Raw genomic sequence first — 21,505 nt, 5'->3', positions numbered from 1 at the left:
TTTGTGCCAAACGTCCTCGACGAGAGCTGCTACGGGAACCTGACTTCCCTTGGGAAACGTCTCTCACCTCCCCTAAAACACACCTTTCTGAGCTGCCTGGGCATCGCTGAAAAGCCAGACAGCCACCAGCTTCTGGCTGGCTCTCGTGCTGGCTTAAGGACTGGGAGAATGCTGCAGGTGAGTATTTCAACGAGAGGTTTCACGCATCAATAATTACATTGTTCTCCCGGCCGCTACATAGAATAGCAACCTAATGTAAAGATTAATCCCATCTTGACTCCTCATCCTAAGGGCGTAGCAGGATAACAGCTTAACAGCCGCTCAGGATAAGCTGATGGACAGTGTTTCTCATACTGGGACTCGTTTAGAAAAGGACGAGGAAAAAAGAAATTAGCATCTCGCTCTGTAACCGTCTCTTGGCCTGTCTGAAGGACTCGCTCCGTTCCAGGGCAAAAAAAGCCCGAATCTCATCTAGTGACAGCCCATCAAGAGCTGAGAAAGGGGGAAAAGGGAAACGAGGGAACGTCCTCGTTGAAAACGCTCCTCTGGCTTCTCACGGCTGAGGGATGAACTCGCTCCAAATTTAGCAGTAAACGGCAGCAAAGTTCAGACTCTCCTGGGATCCCAGCCAAAAAGCCACTAGATCCATTTCAACGCGGAGGCACAGACAAACACAGCCCTTCAACCCTCTTCCTCAACAGACAAATAAATGCTACCTTGTCTCTGTCTCGCTCCCACCTGTAGGCCTGGAAGCTTTCATTGGTGATTATTAATGGGCAGGGGCTCATACCATACCCTGTGCCTGAAAGCGCTCCCTGTAATGCACCGAGCAACACGCTCCAGCCGTAATAACACGGTGATTAACGCGGCCATGGCTTTTAGCAGACAAAGAAAATACAGACATGACAAATCAAAGCTCATTTTCCACAATTTCACGTGCTGCCTCATCATCGTTTGTCATGTAGATCCCTGTGCCGGCGGGCGCGTTCGCTGCCAGAGAGCCGGGCTCCCGCTGGGACCGGGAGGCGGCCGGGAGAGCACGGGGGGCCCGGGACGCTTCTGTGCCCGCCACCGCCTTCTCCAGGCGTGGGGTCCCTCGGGGAGGTGATGCCGACCCTGCGCAGACCCCGAGGCGGGGGCTCGGCGGGGCGAGAGCGGACCCCGGTGAGGAGAGCGCTGCCCTTTTGCCCCTGCAAAGCCAAGCTGCAGCCCTCCGAGGCGACGGGACTGCTTTGCGCCTCGTTAGACTCCTTGCTTTAAATGGCGGGGAGGCTCAACCCCGCGGGCAGGCGTGCGAGCGAGCGGGGCAGGAGCGGGGAGCTCGGGGACTGGGGTCGGGGCAGCCAGGGAGACCCGCGCGGCTGGGAAGAGGAGGGAGAGGCGAGGAGGAGCAATTGGCCAGGGAACAGAACAAAACCAACAGCCCAGTAAAAGTCCTATTCTGATATTTAAAAGTAGACAGGCACCTCTTACGTTTATTCGCGCTTGGTATTCGGCGCTGCCCACCGAGTTCCGCGCGGTGCACCGGTACACGCCGCCATCCTTGATCTGCGGGCTCGTCACGTTCATGTGGCTGACCGTGGTGCCGTCCGACATGGTGTACTGGTTGGTGCGGTGCCCGCTGTCCCGCGGGATGGGCTCGTCGTCCAGCGCCCAGGTGACGGTCGGCGGGGGGGCCCCCTTGGCGGCACACATCAGGGAGAACTGCTCCCCGGGGTTGACCACCTTCTCGCTGAAGGAGGAGACGATGCGGGGGGTCCCATCTGGGGGGCACCCAGGGGGAGGGGGGTCAGGGAGCGGCAGCCACAGGCGGCGGCAGTCACCCGCTGGCGGGACGGCTTTGAGCTCCCGCCTGGGGTGGGAGCCCCGGCTCAGCTGGGAGGGGAGCCCCAGTCGGCGACGCGCGCAGGGCCGCGCCTGCATCCCCGCGGCAGGGAGATGCTGGGAGGGGGCACGCCGGCTGATACGGACACGGGCTCAAGGGGACGCCTGGCTCAGCGGAGCCCATCCCTTGCCCAGCCACCCAGCGATCTGATCGGGGAGGGGACGCCAGGTGAAAGGCAGCGCCTCGGCCCGGGGCTGGGGACGGGCAAGTCAACCCTTCTTTTGGTCCTGCTCCGTCCCAGCCGTGCTGCGGCCCCGAGCTGCTGGCAGACGGCCCGCCCAGCCCAGGAAGCGGGCTGGGAGCAGTCTGGCCCCAGGAGCCTCCAGCCATGCACAAAGCATCCCGGCAACCCGGGGATGCGGCGGCTCGGAGAGGGGCAGAGGAAAGCCCCCGCCGCCCCCTGCCCGAGGAAGCCAGCTCACCCTCCAGCATGATGATGGAGAAGTCCTGTGCCGTCTGGGACCTGCGGGTGGCAAAGCACTGGTAGGCGCCGGAGTGGCTCTTCTGGGCGGCCGTGATGAGGAGGGTCTCGTTGCTGATCCCCCGGATGGAGATGTAGTCATCCACCACCACGAGGTCCGTGTTGCGGTACCAGCGGATGACGTACTCGGGGGACCCGCTGAGGGCACAAGAGAGGATGACGGTGCTGCCGATGCCCGTTTTGAGCTTCTTTGGTGTGAGGGTCACACGCAGAGGGTCTGTGCGAGAAAGGGCGAGAGCGGGCGAGGCGTTGGCGGTGCCAGGCAGCGTGGCGGGAGGCGTCCCGTTGTTACCGTGCTCTCTCTGCCTTTCCTGCCCTGGCAGCGCCAGCCCAACCACGTGTAAAATGTCACCACGCGATAAGGCAGGCGGCCCCCTCCCCGTCCTCCCTGCTGACGGCCCCTGCTTCTCCCGTCCGCCCCGGGCCCCCGGCGGGGGTGCTGGCAGAGTGGGTGCCATGGGGGAGGGGGAGGGACAGCTGGACGAAGACGTGGCCGCTGTGATGGGGGACAGCACCGAGCTGGGGACGTGCCAGGGCGGCTCCCAGCGTGCTGCCGGTGCCCGGTTGGCGGTGTGCTCGCCACGGCACTGCGCCAGGCAAGGCAGGCACGGCGCGTGCCAGCCCCGGCAGCTCTGGTACCGCTGGGATCCCAGTGACAGGAGGAACCCCCAGGAATAAAGCATGTGATAAATACTTGTCTGCCCAGGTGGTATTTACTGTTTGGCTGGAGCTTATTTTATGGAAGTCAACAAAACAAAGCGCAGAGGAATCTAACATAAAACCAACATCGCCATCCGGCAATTTACATCCCCTAGTATTGCTCCGAGTTTCCCCAAGGCCCCTCTCCCTGCCCCGACTGAAGCGGTAACTCAGGGGCCGTCCGCAGAAACACGGCTGCAGCACGATAAACCTCCTGCGAGCGCTCGGAGCACCGCATCGGGCACGCTGCATCGCAAGACGGCAGCTTCCAGCGTGTAACGCGCCACGCTGAAATACAAGGCGTGTAATTTATATGGCTGTATAAAACCTTTAAGGCTTCATATTTATAAAGGCTCCGTATTTATAAAGGCTTTATATTTCAGAAGGCTTTATCAAGCTAGGCCCCGGGCAGCAGGACAGAGGTCTCCCCGCTGCCGTGCCCCACTCCTGCCCGCAGTCTCTCACCTATGACCGTGAGGGTCCCCGTGACCTCTGCAGACCCAAAGGTGTTGGTCACCTCGCAGATGTAGGTCCCGCTGTCCTCCACGCGCAGGTCGCTGATGGTCAGGCCCGTGATGCGCTTGGTCCAGCGGCTGTCGGCAGGGAGCGGGCGCCCGTCCTTGATCCACCGGACGGCTGGGTTGGGGTAGCCCGAGGCGATGCAGGGCAGCTCCACCAGCCGGCCCGCCTTCACCTCCCTGGACTGGAAGCTGTCTAGCATCGTGGGGATGGACTCCGCCGGGTCTGGGTTCGGAGAGGAAACAGGCTCACCCGGTGAAGAGGAGGCGGCGAGGCTTCTCCCCACCGGGACACCAGGAGACCCCCGGCACGGTAACACCGGTACCACCGTGCCCCCTCGGCATCAGCCGGGAGAGAGCGGCTCTCCCCATCCCTGTGAGCCGGTGGCTCTCCCAGGCAGGAGCGCTGGATGCCAGCCACGTCCTCCGCTGGGCCCGGGGCCGGGCAGGCAGCGGTAGCCGGCCCCCCCCGGGGCAGCGGCACGGCCCCCAGTGCCCGGGGCAGCAGGCTTGCGGGGAGGCGGGAGGGCAACGCGCCTTGCTAGCCGACGGGACGAATACACTCGGCACCGTAGGAATTACTCAAGGTGACACCTAATTGGTGCAAAATACACAAATTCTGTGGCACATTTCAAAATTTACAAGCAAAGGGGCCCGTCAGGCAGCTGAGAAAGGAGAAAATTAATCACCAAGTCTCAGGCGTGAAATTAAATTCCAGGGGAAAGAAACCTCTTTCATTACTCCCAAGCAGAAGTAAAACGCCGTGACGTGTAAATAATGACAGCGAGCAGGAGGGGACCGGGCCAGATCGAACGTGCACAGAGAGGGGACGGTACACCCGGCAGCGGCCCACGCTCCTGGAGGGCCGTGCGGCAGGACAGCCCCGGGCGGGACCGGGACCCTCGGGCCTCCAAGAGCCTGGGGCAAGGTCAGGCAAGCCCGAGCCCGGCCGTCCCGGACCCTTCCCTCGCTCTGTGGGGTTAATTCAAGGAGCTAGCGTGGGAGCCGCAGCCCCTGCACCCGAGGATGGAAAAAGCATATGGCAGAGAGCGGGCACGCTGCAGCTGAGCGGCGGGAGCAGCGACGTGGCTGCAAGTCGGGCGAAATCCCTCCCAAGTGGAGTAATTTGGGCAGTCAGCAGAGCCAGGAGCGCCCCGAGACACCCAGTGCTACGGACTGCGCTGCCTGCGCCGCAGTATCGCTTGCATGTTCGTCACATCGCGTCAGGCTGCTCACATCGCGGGCTGTCACATCGCATCGCGTCGCACCCCATCGCCTCTCGCTCGGGGTGCCACGCAGCGCTGCCGCTCACCGCGCCCAGCACCGGGGGGCTGCGTGCGCAGGGGCACACGGGAGGCAGCACGAACCCCCTGTGTGGCCCCAACAGAACCTCCTACCCCGCACCGGGACGTCCTCTCGCTGTGGGACGGGAGGTAGCGATGCCATTGCTCCCTCCTGCACGCCGGGGAAAGGGGCACCGCCGTGGGCGGGCAGGGGAGCGGGCGCGCGGGCAGGGCTGGACCCCCTCACGGGCGCCGGAGCCGCGCCGGGCCCGGCGGCGCAGGGTTCCCCCCGCCAGCGTTGCCGGCAGCCGCCTGCTCACCTGAGACCGAGAGCCTGGCTCCGTTGCTCTGCCGCGTCTCCCCGCTGTACTTGTGCTTGGTGATACACCTGTAGGTGGACAAGGCATCTTCCTTCTGCACATCCGATATGTACAAACCTCCGTAAGAAGTAATAAAAAACCTATTTTCTGGAGACACAAAGGGAGGAGAAGGGTGAGCAGACCCCAACCCGGCACGTCATCTCCCAGGCTCTCGGCACCGGGGTCAGGCAGAGCCCCTGCGCTCCGGGTGGGCACCAGAGCTGCGGGCAGGAGCCGGGCAGGCAAAGCAGGTCCTTCCACCGCGTCCCAACGCCCCGACTGCGCTGGGGTGCAATCTCTGGCTTCACCTTCTGAAGTTTCAGGCAGGCTGGCAAAGTCGGGCCAAACCGGGCGAGCAGCAGCGCTTGCCTTAGCAGCCGTGGGCGTGCAGCAGCAGCAGCCCCCGTGGGCGTGCAACGGCCTGCCGCCCGCGGTGGCGGCGCTCATCCTGCCGCCCGGGCGCAGAGACGGGCTCGGGGGGTCCTTGCACGTGCCTGCGCTCCCCAGGGGTCGGATTCAGGGGACTGAGCCGAGGCAGCCGGCCGGCAGCCCTCTCCCCTCCCTGCCCCGGCCGGCCGTCGCAACGAGCTCTGGGCTGGCCGCGGAGGCGCAGCAACGTGGTGGCCGCGGAGGGCGCGTGGCACGATGCTCCGCCAGCACGATGCTCCGCCACACCACCACGTCGCCGCGCGCTGCATAGCAACGCGGCAATTAAAAGTGAATCCGTCCCGCTGAGATAATAATTAGCTTAACTTACTTAGAAGCGTGTGAAAACAAATAAGGGCTTGAACTGATATTTGAGCGCTGGGGGAGCGTGGCAGGAGAGCAGGCAGGGCAGCACAGCCCCGGGCAGCGCTGCCGGAGCAGCCCCCTCCGGCCAGCAGGTTTTGGAGCCTGGCGCGCACCAGGGCGCGCAGGGAAAGAAGCCTTCGACTCGCTCGTGAAGCTGGCCTGACCCCTCTAATTCATCCTGAACGTTACCAGTAATTAACACGAATAGAAAGACCTGCGCTGTGGTGCAATTTAGCGGCTATGTGGAGGGCAGGGTAAGCGGAGGCACTGGAGAGAAGCTCCCCTGCCCACCTGGAAAACCGCCTTCCCTGCCCCGCTGCCCGCGCTAACAGCGAAGGAGCCTTTGACCCCAGTTTCCGTGGGGCCTTTGGGATTCACCGCAGCACCAGCCGCCACCGAGCCTCAGCTGGGACGGGGGGGTCCCTCTGCTCGGCTGCGCCGTGTTCCAGCCAAACCACCCCCTGCCAAGCACAGCAAATGCAGAGAAGCAGAAGGTAATCAGTAGAGCTGAACGTGCAGAGTTGAAACCTTTAAACCTTGTCTTTAAAGCAATGGCCGCAAACGGCTCCTGCAAGTCCTGCACCACGCTTGGTACACCAGGACCTAGCTGCTGAGGAGGATCAACTGTTTTTTCTTCCAGCACCTTTTGGAGGCACCTGGATATTCTCAGTTCAGGTGGAGGACAGCGCCGTGGCTGAACCCGTAAGAGCCGGAGAAACACGGGTGGAATTGGGGAATTAAAGGCACACGCTGCCCGAGCGGCCTGGCTCCCCCCTCCCGGGGCAGAACTGCAGAAGCCTCTCCCTGCCCGCAGCAGCAGCGCTCGAGGCGACGGACTGACAGAAAACGGGCTCTTCACCCAGGGAACCGGAGCACGTCCCCAGCACGAGCCACGGCGACGGCAGCCCTGAGCTCTGCTGGCGCTACCCCGTTCCAGCTGCAGCTTAGCTCGATGTGCGTATTTGTCTCCGATCGCTCGAGATGAGAGTATTAGGGACTCTAAACAGCAAAGAAACAGCAACCTTAATAAAACGTGACCCTGGCTGCGGTTACCAGGACGCAGAGGCGACCGCCGGGCTGGCAGCCCCATGCCGATTCTCCCGGAGGCAGCGGGGGCGCAGGCAGGCAGCCCCACAGCGTGCCACAGGCACCGGGGCGGCTGTCCCCGCGCCCCACGCCACCGCAGCAGCACGGCACCTGCGTCTCTGGCCCCGCTTGGAGCGGGCAGGGGCTCCCCAGCCAAAACCTGGGGCACGGTTTTTGCCTCCGCGCTACAGCACGGCAAGGCCAGCGCAGCAGCACGCGCGCTGCACCAGTACGCAACTGGGAGCAAAGGCGCAGCGGCGCGAGGCTCGCGCTCCGCGCTGCCGATCGGAGGCACGGCGGGATTCATACAAACCTCCGTAAAAGGGAAGGGGGGAGCAGTCCCGCAAGCGCAACTGAAATAACATGCAAATCAAACGTTAATTTTGCATCTCCCATCAAACCGGTAAGCGAAGGACATTGGCTGCACTGGAATTTGAGACGGGGGGAGCCCGTTTCCATGGTAACAGGGGCTGTATTTTGCAAAGCGCTCGGCAGCCCCAACCGGCCTCCCCTCCCCGCACGCTGGCACGCGCTCGTCCGCGCACGGTGAACCGCAGCCCCGTTTGCAGGCACGCTCTGCTCCTCCTCTGGAAACAAAGCCTCGCAAGAGCCGGGGCGGCGCGCGAGGAGCCGGCGGAGGAGCAGAAAGCAGCGGGGCTGCGTCCCCACGGGACCCGCGGCGGCGGGGCCCAGCAGGGCCAACCTCCCGCCTGCGGCGAGGCGAAGGGGAGCAGAGCCCCAGGCTCCTGCCCGGGCAGCGGGAGACGACGACGAGGAGAGCGACACGTGGGAGCGGGCAGGGCAAGGGCGTCGCTGAGCAGGACTGCGAACCAAGCGCTGCCTGCGCCTACTGCCCTCGGCCCCCCGCCGGCTGGAGCTCCCAGCTGTCGAGGCCCACCCGCCCGAGATCAAGCCTCCGAGACAGGGCTTGAGCCAGAGCATCAGCCCCCGAGACAGGAACGGGCAGGAAAGCTGCAGGTTTTAGTATCCACCTCTCTACCGTGCAGCAGCGGGAGGCATCTGCCCCCTTGCAAGCCACGGCTTTGAAGATGCCGTTACGTTAACTGTAAGGTCCGCGACCTGACAGCACAGCTTCCATATTTATTTTTATTTTCCAAAAAGGGACAAGTAACTCCATCGAGGAGCGTTACACTGGTTCAAGGGAGAGATGCAGGGCAATAATTGATGCAAACGGCTCCGACAGAGACCTCACCAAAGTGACTTATTGCTGAGTTTGCTAGCGAGATTAACATCGAAGGTCGCTGAATAAAATCACATCTTTCTGCCTGCCAGGAGGTGGAAAAGCTTTACGGGAAGCAGAGGATTAAGTACAGCCGCGGCCAGACTGGAGTGATGTGCCTCTAATAACTCTTCCAGCCAGACTTGAGCCGCTGCCTCCGGAATCGCCTCGCCCAAGCCCCCCGCGCCCGTCTCGCCCACCCCCGCGAGAGAGGAGCAGGGCAGCCAAGAGCCCCGCCAGCCCCCGGGAGCTTGCCCCCCACCCAGGGAAAAGCACGAGGGCGAGAGGGGGCTCTCCTGCACGGCACGCGTGAGGAGGGTCTCTCGCCGCGCGCACGCACGTATTCGCTGTTACCGAAATCCTCGCCTGCATCCCGCTGCCTGTGGTGGCCGTGAAACTCCCGCATCAGTCCCAAGGGCCTTCCAATTTCAAGAGAAAAATTACAGCCGATATAGGTTACCAGCTACTGCTCTATCCAATATAGATTTATAAAAACAATGGGGTCAGGGCTTCAGGAGAGAGCACATTTTATAGTTCATAAGACTAATGAGATAACTTTCCCTTGGTACTCCGGGGCTGATAGTTCCTTACACAGTCTATTTTATCTGCTAGAGAATCAATAGGTGCCAGCGTTTATGAATTAGCCATACTTTGAGCATATGCATCCCAAGGCATCCCGGACAAATCCAATAACTGTTTGGTGCTATTTCTGGCCACGTTTAAAGCGACAAACACCTCCCCGGGGGGAAGGCACGGAGGGGGAAGCCCCAAAGAACAAAGCCGGTGATTTTCCGCCACTGCTGTAACAGCACTCTGCTACTGCGGCTGCTGGCGCAGGAGGCCGCTTGCCCGGCACGGGGCTTGCTCCCCGGGGTGGGCCAGAAACCCAGCCAGCAGGGCACCTCCTGCCCACCACCGCGGCACGGCACGGCACGGCACGGCACGGCACAGCACGGCACGGCACGGCACCGCTCGCCACGCTTCTCCGCCAGCTGCCGGATGGATTGCAGGCACCTCCCTCCCCGAGACGGCCGGAGCGGTGGGACGCAGCGCCCAGCCGGGGCGGGGGACGCGGGCAGAGGAGCGGGCCGGCAGGCAGCGGCCGCGCACCAGAGCTGCCTTTCATCTCAGCAGGCTGAGCCCAGCTCCGTGCCGCAGCAAACGCCGAAAGCAGAGGGGGCCTGGATTGGGCGCCGAGATTAAAGATCCATCCATCCATCCCAGAGATGTTAAAGAGGAACCGCGACTCGAGCGCAATGCAAATTTAATAAGAGCCGCACGATATCTGACAGATTTATTTACATGTTTGCCTGCAGTCAGGATCCCAGGGGAGGTGTAAGGCAGTCGCCGCTCCCCAGCCCTTTCAAAGGCAGCACATCTCTCCCGCACAGCCGAGCCGCCGCGCGCCCAGCCGAACGTTCCCGCCTCGAAGGTTCGTGGGCATCTGTAACGCAACCGACGCCAGCTGAGCAAGTGGGTCAGGCTTTGCACAAAGGGCTCCCTCTCCGCTCTCTCCTCCTCCTCCTCGGTGCAGGAGGAGCGGCCCTCCGCCTGAAGAGAGCACCGTGCCCCAGAAGCCTCCTCCCGAGAAGCTGCGGTAGCTGCGTCCACGGCAGCCCCTGCCGCGCTGCGCCCTGGGGAGGGCACAGCGCGGGCGGCTGCCCGTTCCCAGGCCCTGCCCGCGCTGCCCTTTGCCCCGGGGAGCTGCCTGCAGCCTGCTGCCTGCTCCTGCGGGCACCGGGGGCTTTGCCAGGGGCCTCCCCGTGCACAGCCGGGGATCCAGAAATTAACGCGGCCCCGACAGAAGCCCTTGCCCGCGGCGGGCAGGCACGGGCGGGAACGCCAGCCTGCTGCTGCTGGAGGCTGCGGAGCCGGAGAGGGGGAAACGGCAGAGGAGGGGTGGAAGTCGGGGAGTCGTGACGGGCTTTCCGCCTCCCCTCCTTAATCGCCTTTATAAGCACGGCTCCATCTCCTCCCATTACAGGATTAACACCCATCTCTCATTCTCCTCTTGCAACAAGATTTTATTTCTAATTACGCTGTAATAAAACCGGGCGCGCTCCCAGGGCTTCTTCCAAATGACTCGTCGCCACCAGGCGAGATTGGATCCCACTCGGGCCCCTTGCCGGCGCCTCTGCCTGACGTTCATTAGGCATGCATGAGGGAGAGGTTTTTAGAATGGAATTGCATTTAAATGGCTTTTCTGAGAGGGAGAGATGAAACAAAAAGGAGAGAGAGAGAAGCAAAAAGCAGACGAGGTTTAAAAGGAGGATGTCATTGTCATCTCCCTGTCACACTGCTGCCCGGCAGCCGCGGTGCCAGGTCCCCGCTCCCGGGCGCCCCAAGGACCCGGCTGCGGCTGGGCGCAGGGCAGGGACGAGCCCTCTGCCCCCGCGGAGCAGCCGGGGCACGGGGCCTGCCCTCTGCTCGCTCACCCCCCGGCAGAGCCGCCGCTCAGCAGCGGATCCTTTTCCGGTGAATTAGCTCCTAACGCGTTACAGAATTACCTGCAGAACCCCAGCCTGCCGGCGACAAGTCAACAAATACAAAAGGAGGTGCCGTGGGTTTTTCCGAGCATCGAGCCTGGCTCTGACCGCCGTATTCACAGCCTGGAGAGAGCCGGTGGTGCGGCGGTGTACAAACACCCTCCGCAAACAACCGTAGAGAGGAGTTAACCGCAGCCTCCATCTGGCAGCTGCCGCATTTCAGCTCCCGCCCGGGACGCGGCTCTGCAGCCAGCGTGCACGAAGGTGCACGGCTCCGGGCCCTCTCCTCTGCCCCACGGCAGAGACCGCCTGCAAGAGGACGGCAGCCAGCAAGGGGCACGCAGCGCCGAGCGTCTCCACCCTGCCCTGCAGAGACGGGGTGCCCAGGGAGGGCACCGGGGTCTCCCTCACTGCAGGGGCCCTGGGCTGGGGCATCACCCCGGCCGAGGGGCACCGACGGCAGCTGCCGTGACGGCAGCCAGCTTTACCGGCAGAAACAGCCTCCGGAGCCGAGGATTTTCCTGGCAGGGCTTAGGAAAGCGCGCACCAAAACAAACAGGGGATCGGTAAACTCGTGTTCGTATCGGCAATCCTGCTCCCCGCAGTCGGGGAGCGAGCAGCCAGCACGTGGCTCGCACACGCGCCGGCAGAGCACCGGCAGCACCGCGGCCAGGCCTGCCCTTTCCAGACCTGGCAGCTCTCACCGGCTGCTCAGGTGCAATCCCCACTGCAAAAATCAACCCCCAGCAGCATGACTAGGAGTTTCCGACCAAGCAGCGGAAGTTAATCTGTTCGCGGACGCTCACATCGCAGGCAGCGAAAGTCGGTGAATAAATTACTGCCTTCGCGGGGAATCTGCCGGGTGGGAATCACCTTGTTAAAGCTCCCCCCACGCAGTGCCCCTGCTCTCCCTGTCCTGAAGTACACGTTATCTCCCGAAATCTTACAGTCCACGTAACAATTAGCACCTCTGTCACTTCACTCTCGGTGCAATGGCTTCACTGTCGGCGTTTCTCTCTCTCTGGGCAATGAAGGCATAAGCAAAGTTCTGATTTTGTGCACGGGAAGCTTTTTGGGAGGGAAAGCAAAAGGCTGCGTTTCAGAGCTGCGAACACAAGCCAGGTAGGTGCTTAAGGAAATCACAAACGTTAATTGCTTTTCACCGGAGAAAATGAAAAATGTTGCCGTGACCGTACTATGTCATACACGTGTCGTTCCCACCGCACCCCGAGCAGCGGCTCCAGACGTTCTCCTTCTCCACTTGACTCACTCGCAGCGGCTGTTGCCGCTACCTGGGCGCCGCTTCCCAGATATGGGCTCGCAAGTCGGCAAACTTGGGAAAACAGATGTTAAGAAAGAGCTCTTTCTATTAACTCCCTCGGAAGCAGGGTATCCTGCAGGGCCGGTAGGAGTTATTAAATCAAGAGTAATTATTTACCAGAGGGCCAGCGTTGCAAGGCGTTTTCCTAGAAGTAAATCCAGAATTACGCTGCCCGCAGAATTGGATTCACACGGGCATAAACGAGAGCAGAGTTCTCCTCTCTGGGATTTAATCTGCCTCTGAGTCACCGGAGCTTTTCACGGGCGCAGGCAGCGAAACGACGAGTGTTTGGGGACACGGGCATTTGTTTGTGCCTTACTTTGAAAACGACACACCGTCACCAAACCCACCGAGGCGGAGGAATTCCCCGGCGTGGGGGACAGCTCTGCAGAGCGGACCGGGGCCAGGGCTTGCCCGCAGAGCATCGCCTGCCCCCGGCACCGGCCACGCTGGCACTGCCAAAGGAGGAGGAGGAATTAATCTCCCGAGGTGGTCCGGAGCCGTCTAATACCAGCAGAAAATTACAGAACAGGATGAAGAGCATTACAAAATGAATAGGAGGGGACTAGAGATTTCCATGGCTAATCCTGTTAACGAGACAATTTCTTATCAAACTCATTACGTGGCAGAAAGCGGGGGGGAGGGAGGGAGGGAGGGGCTGGCAAGGGAGGCTGGGGAAGGGGGAGGAAAGGCGACGCCAGGCAAAGGGCAGCCGCGGGCCCACGCGGACCCGGGGCTGGCAGCAGAGCACCGCGGCTCCCCGCGCCCAGCCCGCGACGCTGCGTCTCCGTATCGCGCGCGTCGCTTCAGCGAGAATTGTATTTCTATTTCCAAGGAGAGCTAAATATTACTAGAGTGACATTTACCACAAAATAGTGCCGTCTGCTTCAGATGTATTACCAGTCCTCTCCCAGCGCTGAGCTGCAGCGGGTAGAGATTACGGCAGGCATAAAAAAAAATATAAAATCATCGAGATAACACTCATTTCAAAAAGTGATTTTTCTGGCGTAATTTTTTTTAACCTCCTATTACGACGAGCCTCGTTTTCCAGGAGGAAGCAAAATGAGAGGCTTCGGTCCACGGGCTGAATGCGTGTCTGCCTTCGCTCCGGCAGCGGCAGAGGCTTCGGCGCGGGCTGGGGGCTCGGGCGGGCAGCCCACCGGCAGCTCTGCCCGCGGCTCCCGCAGCTCTGCCCGCCTGGCACCCGCCGAGCTGACGCCCGCCTCCCGCTTGGCCACGCAAGAGCAAAGCAGAGCAGCCTGGCACGGCAACCTGCCGCTGCCGGCGGGGCTCAGGGATTCCGCAAAATTTCAGCACGTTCCCCACCAGCCCCTCCACCTCCTGCCCCCGAGTCACGGGGGCTTCACTGCTACTTTGTGTGCAGTGCTTAAGGTTTTTTTTGTAATTTGCTATTTAAAAAACCGCGGAACTAGTCAGATTTCATGCTAATGAGAAGAGAATCTGGATCGAGGACTGTGCAAAAATTTGCATCTCAAAGAGGAAAACAGGAAGTCGCTAAGAAAGGAAAATCCACCACCGAGGTAGCACGTATGGCCATAATTAGGCTAATGCTGCCTCTGTTCTGTCAGCTCATTTCCATCAGCCCCAGGGTAACAGGGACAACGGGCTCCTTCACCACCCTCGCCGAAGCACTGAGACGCGCTTCCCTGCCGTGGCACCCAGCCCCGGCGCAGCCAGCCAGGGCGGGAGCCGGCACGAGGGATGCCGAGAGCCAGGCCGGCGGCGCGGGATGAAGTACAGCACGGGGAACGTGGCGGGCCCGCTCCCCCAGGAAGGAGGGTTCGCAAGAAAGGACGTGCGCCTGGAGAGTCTCCTCCAGCGGTACCGCCGACGCCACGGGCGCGCGCGCCCACCCAAAGGCAGACGATATCGCAGCACCCTCGTGTGACCTCAGTCGTAACCTCCTCGTAACTACGCCCTTCCCCAGAAGGCGCGGCCCTGCGAGGTGCCCCGAGCCCAGCCTGCCCAGCCCAAGGTCACGGTGACCGCGCGGCTCTGCCTGGCCACGGACGCGGCGCCGGCTCCCGCCGCCTGCCCGGACGCGCGGCTGCCTCCAGCCCGCCCGCCTTGGCACCTGCCGCTGAGCAGAACCCGGCGGCGCAGAACCAGCGATCGTTGTCCCCCCTTTTGAGAGGGGCTAATTTGCAGTGTTTCATCACATTTCCCCTGATTTTTTAATTGGGTTTTGTTGCTGCCGAGGACGTTGCTGTACAGACAATTCTGAACAGCTCTAACCAAGATATTTGCTCATAAAAATCCATCACGAACGCCGAGAATGACAGAAATGGAAAATGCCTAATGAAAACAAAGGCGAAACAACAGGTACTTTGGTCCTTTGCCATCCATCAACAACCTCGGGTTATTAAAAGTACGGGAGGGAAAAAAATCCTCCCGTCCGCAATCAAATCTTGAGAAATCTTGAAAAGACAAATACCCGCATAGGAGGAAATTCTTTGCCCCCACTTCAGTCTGCAGGAGTTTCGCCATAATTATAATAAGAGTAAGGCTGCTGGATAACACGAGAATTATTTTCCCCACTTACATTGTCAAATGATCATTTTGCCCTGCAGTGAAATCTCAATAATTATAATGCCGAACCATGAAAGAACAAAGAAATTAAAAAAGCGGCATTTTCTTCCAGGGAGCGGGGGGGAAGGGGGAGAACCGCGATCGCAGGACTGAAAGTGCATCCTTTCTCTCATTATCTTTCTCAGGGCCACGCGTCTCTCACCCAAGCGGGAAGAAACCCTCGACTGCCTTTCTCCGTGGCACGAGCAGCCGGGCAAGCCCCCCTTTGAGCGGGGCAGCTCCGGTGCCCGCATAACTCCGTCAGACGAGGGGACCGTGCGGACGGGAGCCGGCACCTCCGTGCCCAACGCGGCGGAGCTCCCCCACCCAGAAATCCGCTGTTTGGCAGGAGCGGGAGCCACGGCATCGCCTGCCAGCCCCCCGAGCCCCAGCCCGAGCCCCCCAGCTCTGCGGGGACCTCCCCGCGCCGGCTGGCGAGGGTCTCGGCCACGGGACGGAGGGAGCGCCGGCTGCAAAGCCAGCCATCCCAGGTGTACCTTCGCACCCATTCCAACACCGACCGCCCGTTGGCAGGGGAAAGGCAAGGGGAAATAAAAGAGAAAGGGGACAGAAAAGGGAGGGGGGATAAAGGAGTCGAACAAGAAAAACAAGATGACAGAACGCTTGCTCCACAGCCCTCGGCTAAATTACAAACCAGTTTACTGAGGTGGAAAGCTGCAGTGAGCTGAGGAGGAATATGTGGAAACCATCTGCAGATTTAAAAATAATCTATTTTACGATCACCCTCGAACATATTCTTTTGCAGAAACCAAATAGGATTTGTTGTTGTTGTTTTGTGCAAACTGTTAGGGAAAAATTACTAGAAACATGCAGGGGGTTTTGCCTTCTTGAGTACTGAGAGGCTAAATATGCCCTTCCTTATGTTTAGAATAGTAACAGTCATCTTAAAATTAACTTGGTCTGCATCAGAGCTTAAAAACAGTTGCAACTCAGAGCCTGCAGAAAGCAGGACAAACCTGCACTGGGATATCTAGCGCTTCTAGCTGACAGATGTCTTCCTACATACAGTAAATATAGGTCGTCTTTCCCTACCCAGAGAACTGTAGATCTTAATTAACCAGGCCACTAGCAGCATATGTAATGATTTTTTGCAGCTTGCTAAGTCAACCTTCCCTTGATAAGGCAGAGGGAAAATGAGACGCGTGTGTAAGGGAACCATCTCCTCCCGACCCGCTGTCCTCGCCCCAGCCGCAGCAGTCTGTGCAAGCCTTGTGCTGCGGCTCCAGTCGTTATTTCACGCTGCAAAATCCGTCTAACGAGCTCAGAAGGGTGCCGAGTCACGCCTCGCCCTTACCGCTGAGCGCAGCCAGCAGCCTTGCCCGGCCGCCTGGCCTAGCCCAACGCTCAGCTTCGCCAACGGCAGCCAGAGGGCTTGATTAAGCTTTGCAGGCTAAACCTTGCTCCTCCTTGGAAGCCACTTCTGGATTAAATTATCTCCAGGCTCAGGGAGTCAGAGACAAATGAGCTCGTGAAATTCGTGCCGCATTACGATGAAGCCGTGCCCCTCAGTGGAGGGGCAGTTGGCAGCACCCATCGCTCTCAGGGTCCCTACTAGAACGCATCGGCAGAGGCGAGCGCGCCGCCGGCAGCGCCTCCTCCAGCGGGTCCGTGCCGAGGGAGCGGAGCCCGGGCTGGCCGCGGCTCGGCCCCGCTGCCGCAGTCCTCAGGTAAGGAGGAGGGGAAGAGCTGGGTGAAGTTTTACAAGACAGCAGCCGTGCACCAGCTGAACGAGGACATCCAGCAAGCACCCAGCCTTCGCTCTGGTTTTCACGTGTAGGGTGCTCTGAATGGGACAGCTGGTCTTTAAAAACCCCTTGAATTAGAGGGAAGGGAGAGCAGAGCCCAAGCACACAGCCTGGATCCTCTTATAGACTCTATTTCTACAGCCAGAAACACATTTAGCAGTGCAAGAACAGCATAAACAGGTCTATTTGCAAAGGCCAAAATGTTGATGCTGAGGATGCTCTGGCTACAGAGAAGAGAGCGAGAAGCTTCCGAGAGCCTGCGGTGGGGGGAGAAGTCTTGAGGCCAAAAAGCTCCCTCTGCTAGGTGGAAATCTGGAAGAGAGCTGCAAACTGCTGCCCTGCACCAGGCTTAAATGAATCCTGCGAAAGCCAAGACCTTGTTTGGATGTGACGAGAAAAACCAAAAGCCTCACAAAAGGAACTCCTGGTGCCCAAAACTCAGGAGGTAAAGCGGAATGATCCCATGGTGCTGTTCGCTGCCACGGCCCCACGTGTCCACGCAGACACGCTCGCAGGCCGGCGCCGTGCATCCCCTCCTCCCCTCCCTACTACTCACCAGGGGAAAAAAAAAATCAGTGAATGCGACTCGAACAAAGAGCAGAACTTCCTCCCCGCTCATTAGCGCTGGAAAAGCAACAGAAAAAAATCCACGGGACATAACCTCCTCTTCAGCTCTGAAGTCTGACTGGCTTGGAGAGGGTGGTTGGGTTTATTCTTTGCCTTTCACCTTGCTCAAAGAGTCGGTCTGCAGATTTTCATTAAGGCGGCACAGCTAGGAGCCCATGCCCATGAAGGCACCCCCAAAGCCACCCGGCCTGGGCGCTGGGTCTGCACGAGCCCGCCCTGGGGCAGACAGATTCCTGCACGAGTCCCCCGCGCCGGCACAGCCCCATCACCGCCCGCCTTCGGGGCTGTCGGCAGCTCGAGGCAGCACGCAGCGACCCTCCCCGGCCCGCGCCACGCTCCCGCTCCTTCCAACCTCTCGCCCGCCCCGCCGGAGCGGGCGACTGCCGAGGAAAACCGCCTCTCCTCGCCTTCCCCACCTGCCCCGCAGCCGGGAGCGTTCGCGGGGGCCGGCGGTGGGAGAGGAGGGGGGCTTCTGGGTGGGACGGGGGGCATCGCCCGCCCTCGCCTCCCGCCTGCTCCCCGAGCACCCCCGCTCACTGCTAACAGCAAGCCCGTGGACTGCAACGCCTGCTGCGGATGAACTAAGCCGTCTCTTCGGAAGGGGGAGAGAAGGGAGAAACGCCTCCGCAGCCACAAAAGCCACTGGTGGTTTGCCGTCAGCCCTTCTCCGTTCACCCACATTCCAGCGCTGAAAAGGTTCAGAGAGCAAGCGGGGAGCTGCACGCTTGCACGGGAGGAAACAACCCTCGCGTTGCATTAGCGTCGCTCCCCCCGACAGGGGTAGGGCACAAACGCACTACAGGGGAGCGTCTTTGCCACGCGCGGGGGCTGCAGCGCTGGCAGTGCGGCTGGGAGGAGGAGCGGCCCCCTCCCTGCCCGGCACACGATCCGCCGCACCTTATCAATAATTATTAAGACAAGGCAAATGCACGTTGACCTAGTTAGAGGTCCAAGAACAAAACCGGCCACGGTGGCTTTGCTTAACAACCCGGCAGTTCTGACAGAGACGGGCCTGTCTGGTTGCCCTGGGAGCCTCGGCATTAACACCTGCACCCCACGAGGCCCAGCAACACCCAACGCACCGTGGATCAGAAGAGACAGCGGCACGCAAATCGTGCAGTGGTCCTCACAGCGCCTGCCCCCCGCCCTGGTCCTGCTGCGGACCCCAGGAGTGGAGCCTGCGTGTCAGCGGATGAGCACGTTGCCAGGGGAGCCTGGAAGAATTCTGGTACCTGCTCATCTAGCAGAATTTATGTACGCATTTGGCACCTGGACCATAAATTACTGCTACGTCGAGCAGCGCGGGCTGACTCAGAGCGCTCGCTCAACAGCACTCGGAGCAGGAGCAGAGGTGCCGGCTCTGCAAACCAGGACGGCACGAGTGAGCCGCATCTGAGCTGTAATCCCACTGAAGAGTCCTCCTTCACTGCAAACGAGGATGAGAGCATGCTACCAGGGCCACCTTATTATTATTATTGTCAGCGTATTTAGCTGTTCTCACAAGGTAGTGGCTTTCATAAAGAAGCGTACTTGAGCACTGCCCTGCCTGCTTCAGCAGGGCTACGAGCACCGCCGCGCTGGAGGGCTGCCTGCTCCCTCTCCCTGCAAGTGGGGACCCTCTTCTCCGAGAAGAAAGGCAGGCCACCGGCTCTTCTGCCACGACGTCAAGTGGGGCTGGTGACTGGGAGGCTGAAGAGGGAGCCGGGCGTGCACCAGGACCACGCTGCCCTTTGGCGGAGGAGGAAGGAAGGGGTCCGACAGCGGGGCAGGAGGACTGGGGGTGCTGGGGCTCCGGGGCCGTGCTCGCTGCACATCCCCCGACTTCGGTCATCTTCCTCCTCCTGCCGCTCTCCAGGACTCAGCCTAGGCTGGTTGGAAATGACAAGGTGCCTGCCAAGTCTCGGCCCAGCGCTGTCGGCTCTTTATCAGCCCTCTAGACACCTCTTGAAATCCTTGCTGATCGATTTTGCCAGGTAGCGCAGAGGCTTACGGCAAGTAATGACCAGGGCAGGACAGCTCTGCCATGATCCCTGCAGCGTGCCAACACCGTCACGCCCCACTGCGAGGCATTTGATTCAGGGGCTCGCGAGGGTGCCAGCAGGCCCTCGGAAGGAAAGCAGTACCTCCTGGATCGGGGACTCAACCAGAAAAGCAGTCATGGAGGGGGACAGCCCCAGCAGGCAGCTTCCTCAAGCCAGGGCGCTGAGGCAACGCTACGGCAAGCGGAGCATCAGCGAGGAGGAGGGAACGGCCCCGCAGCCGTACGCAGCCCTGATGCGACTGCTGTACCAAATTATCCAAGAGCGTAAGAAATGCCACAGCGGGTCAGAGCGATGCTCCGGCTGCCCACTGCTCTGCCCCGCAGCAGCAAGAGCAGACGCGGCTCCGGGAGGGCACCCGAGCACCGGCGTTGCTGCAGTCCGGTTCCCCCCCACTTGCCCAGCATCCCCCGTTGCATCAGGGACGCGAGCGGGGACATCCCTGCCGAGTCTTTTTAGTAACCGCTTACAGATCCAGTGTGCATGGACGTATCTAATCAGCCCCTCCCAGCCCCGGCGACAGGGTCTGTGTCTGCAGCCTTCTGTGGCCGCAGAGCTGACAACCCGCTGCCCGCACGGGCACTTTCCGTTAAAGCAATCCCCTCCCAGCGTCGGGGAGCCCTGCCGAGCGAGCACTGGGGGATTCAGTGAGTAAGAGTTTATGCTCCAAAGACAGCGGGGAAATGCTCCAGATAGTTCAAAACAGGATCACAATAACGATTCAGGGCTGGAAGAATTAGTCAGATGTTGCGGGATGCAGCACAATCCCCAGCGCCCATCTGCGAGCGGTGGCTTGGTCACCGCAGACAGGGAGAAGAGAGATCCCGTGTCCTCCTGACAGCAGCACAACAGCATCCCCGGCCTAGGAGCTCAACTTAGGCAAATTCAACCTTGAAATAAGATGCAATTTCCTAGCAACAAGTAATGAGATGCTGGGGCAGCTTACCAGGAGAGCGAGCGGACTCCACGTGGCTCGAAGTCTTTAAACGCGATGAGATTTTGTTACGCCAGGCTTTCATCTGCCTTACAGGCGTCCAGGGGCCGGAGCGGGCTGGGGGACGCCCTGGCCCCCAGTGCAGCTCTTAGCAGCCCGTTCGGCTTTAGGCTGGGGGAAGTGAGGAGCAGCACACGAGGGCCTGGCACCCCCCGGGCTTCGCCACCGGGTCACCCGTCATTTTCGGAAAGCACGCTCCCTCCGAGAGGAACGGCCGTTGGTCATCACAACGGCACAGAGACGCACGACCACCCCCTGCGCCCACGCTGTGCTCCGCTCGGTTCGGGGTGTTCTGTTCCTGGGAGCTGGGACCCCATAGTTTGCCCGTGACTCAGGTGTGACCTACTGCAACTTGCTCACATGCAGTACGCGTGCACACACACGCACACACACACACAGAGTTTTATCCGAGACCTGAGCTCATTCTGTCCCCCTCCTGCCTCCAATTTGCTTCCCGGCAGCGACATTCAGGATGAATCCCTTCATCTCGGGCAAACGCGAAAGGCTTTCGAGAGGTGCCCACCCCCACGCCTGCCAGGTCGGAGCATCGCTCAGGGCAAGGGACACGAGGACAGTGTGGACACTGTCATCACCGGCCTGGGGGGACACCTCCTTGGCCACTGGCCTTCTGCCCAAGGCTCCCTCCTGCTCTGCACGGTTCAGTGGTGCCTTTATAGCATCCGCTGTGCCAGGACAGCCCGAGGCCTCAGCGCCAGCTTCAGCAGTCACGGCTGGCCTCGTCCGAGCCGGCCGCCACGGCGAGGCAGCAGCCCTCACTGGGAAGCCACCACAGCGGGGTCACCCCGGGAGGGCAGGCACAGGAGGGGAGGTGCAGAAGGGAGCCCCAGACACGGGGGTAGAAAGGGGCAGCCTGTGGCACAGGCTGGGGAGTCCCTCCCCGGGTGGCACGCAGCATCCAGCCTCACGTGTCCAGCTCCAAAGGCGACAGACCAGGGGGCACTCGCCCTACGGGGCCTGGCGACAGACTCCGACTACAGGACCCCCCCGAACACAGCCCTTCTGTCTAGGGCAGAGACCCAGATCTCCATCCCTCCCCAGCCTGGGACCACTCGCGCTTCTCCCCCGGTCCGGCCCCTGCCCAGGTCGCTCTGCCCCTGCAGCACTGCAGCCAGATCTCACCTCCAAAAAGCCTTTCAAAACCAAGAGGATACAAACTATTCATCCCTTTCAGCTGCTCTGCAAGCCTTGCTGGCCACCGTTCTCAGCAGCTGCTGCCTCACACGTGCACCTCCAACGCTGCGCTGGAAGGGTGGGCAAAGGGCGGCAGGGCGATTTTGGGAGCAAGGAGGGGTAAGCGCAGCATCCGTACACAGCCACGC

At 60.9% G+C, this 21,505-nt stretch overlaps 1 protein-coding gene across 2 annotated transcripts in view; it reads right to left on the bottom strand.

The window, feature by feature from the left end:
* The window catches only part of DSCAML1 (DS cell adhesion molecule like 1), a 114,448-nt gene that overhangs the window by 26,116 nt on the left and 66,827 nt on the right, over positions 1–21,505 (bottom strand). For both annotated transcript variants that reach the window (XM_072884533.1, XM_072884534.1), the window contains exons 4-7: positions 5,187–5,333; positions 3,531–3,809; positions 2,308–2,583; positions 1,467–1,763 (exon numbers count right to left, since the gene is read on the bottom strand). In XM_072884533.1, the coding sequence (XP_072740634.1) occupies positions 1,467–1,763; positions 2,308–2,583; positions 3,531–3,809; positions 5,187–5,333 (999 nt within the window). The remainder of the gene's footprint in view (positions 1–1,466; positions 1,764–2,307; positions 2,584–3,530; positions 3,810–5,186; positions 5,334–21,505) is intronic.

The sequence above is a fragment of the Ciconia boyciana genome, chromosome 20 (assembly GCF_034638445.1).
Source record: "Ciconia boyciana chromosome 20, ASM3463844v1, whole genome shotgun sequence".
NCBI classification, from domain to species: domain Eukaryota; kingdom Metazoa; phylum Chordata; class Aves; order Ciconiiformes; family Ciconiidae; genus Ciconia; species Ciconia boyciana.
This window is presented reverse-complemented; position numbering and strand designations above follow the sequence as displayed.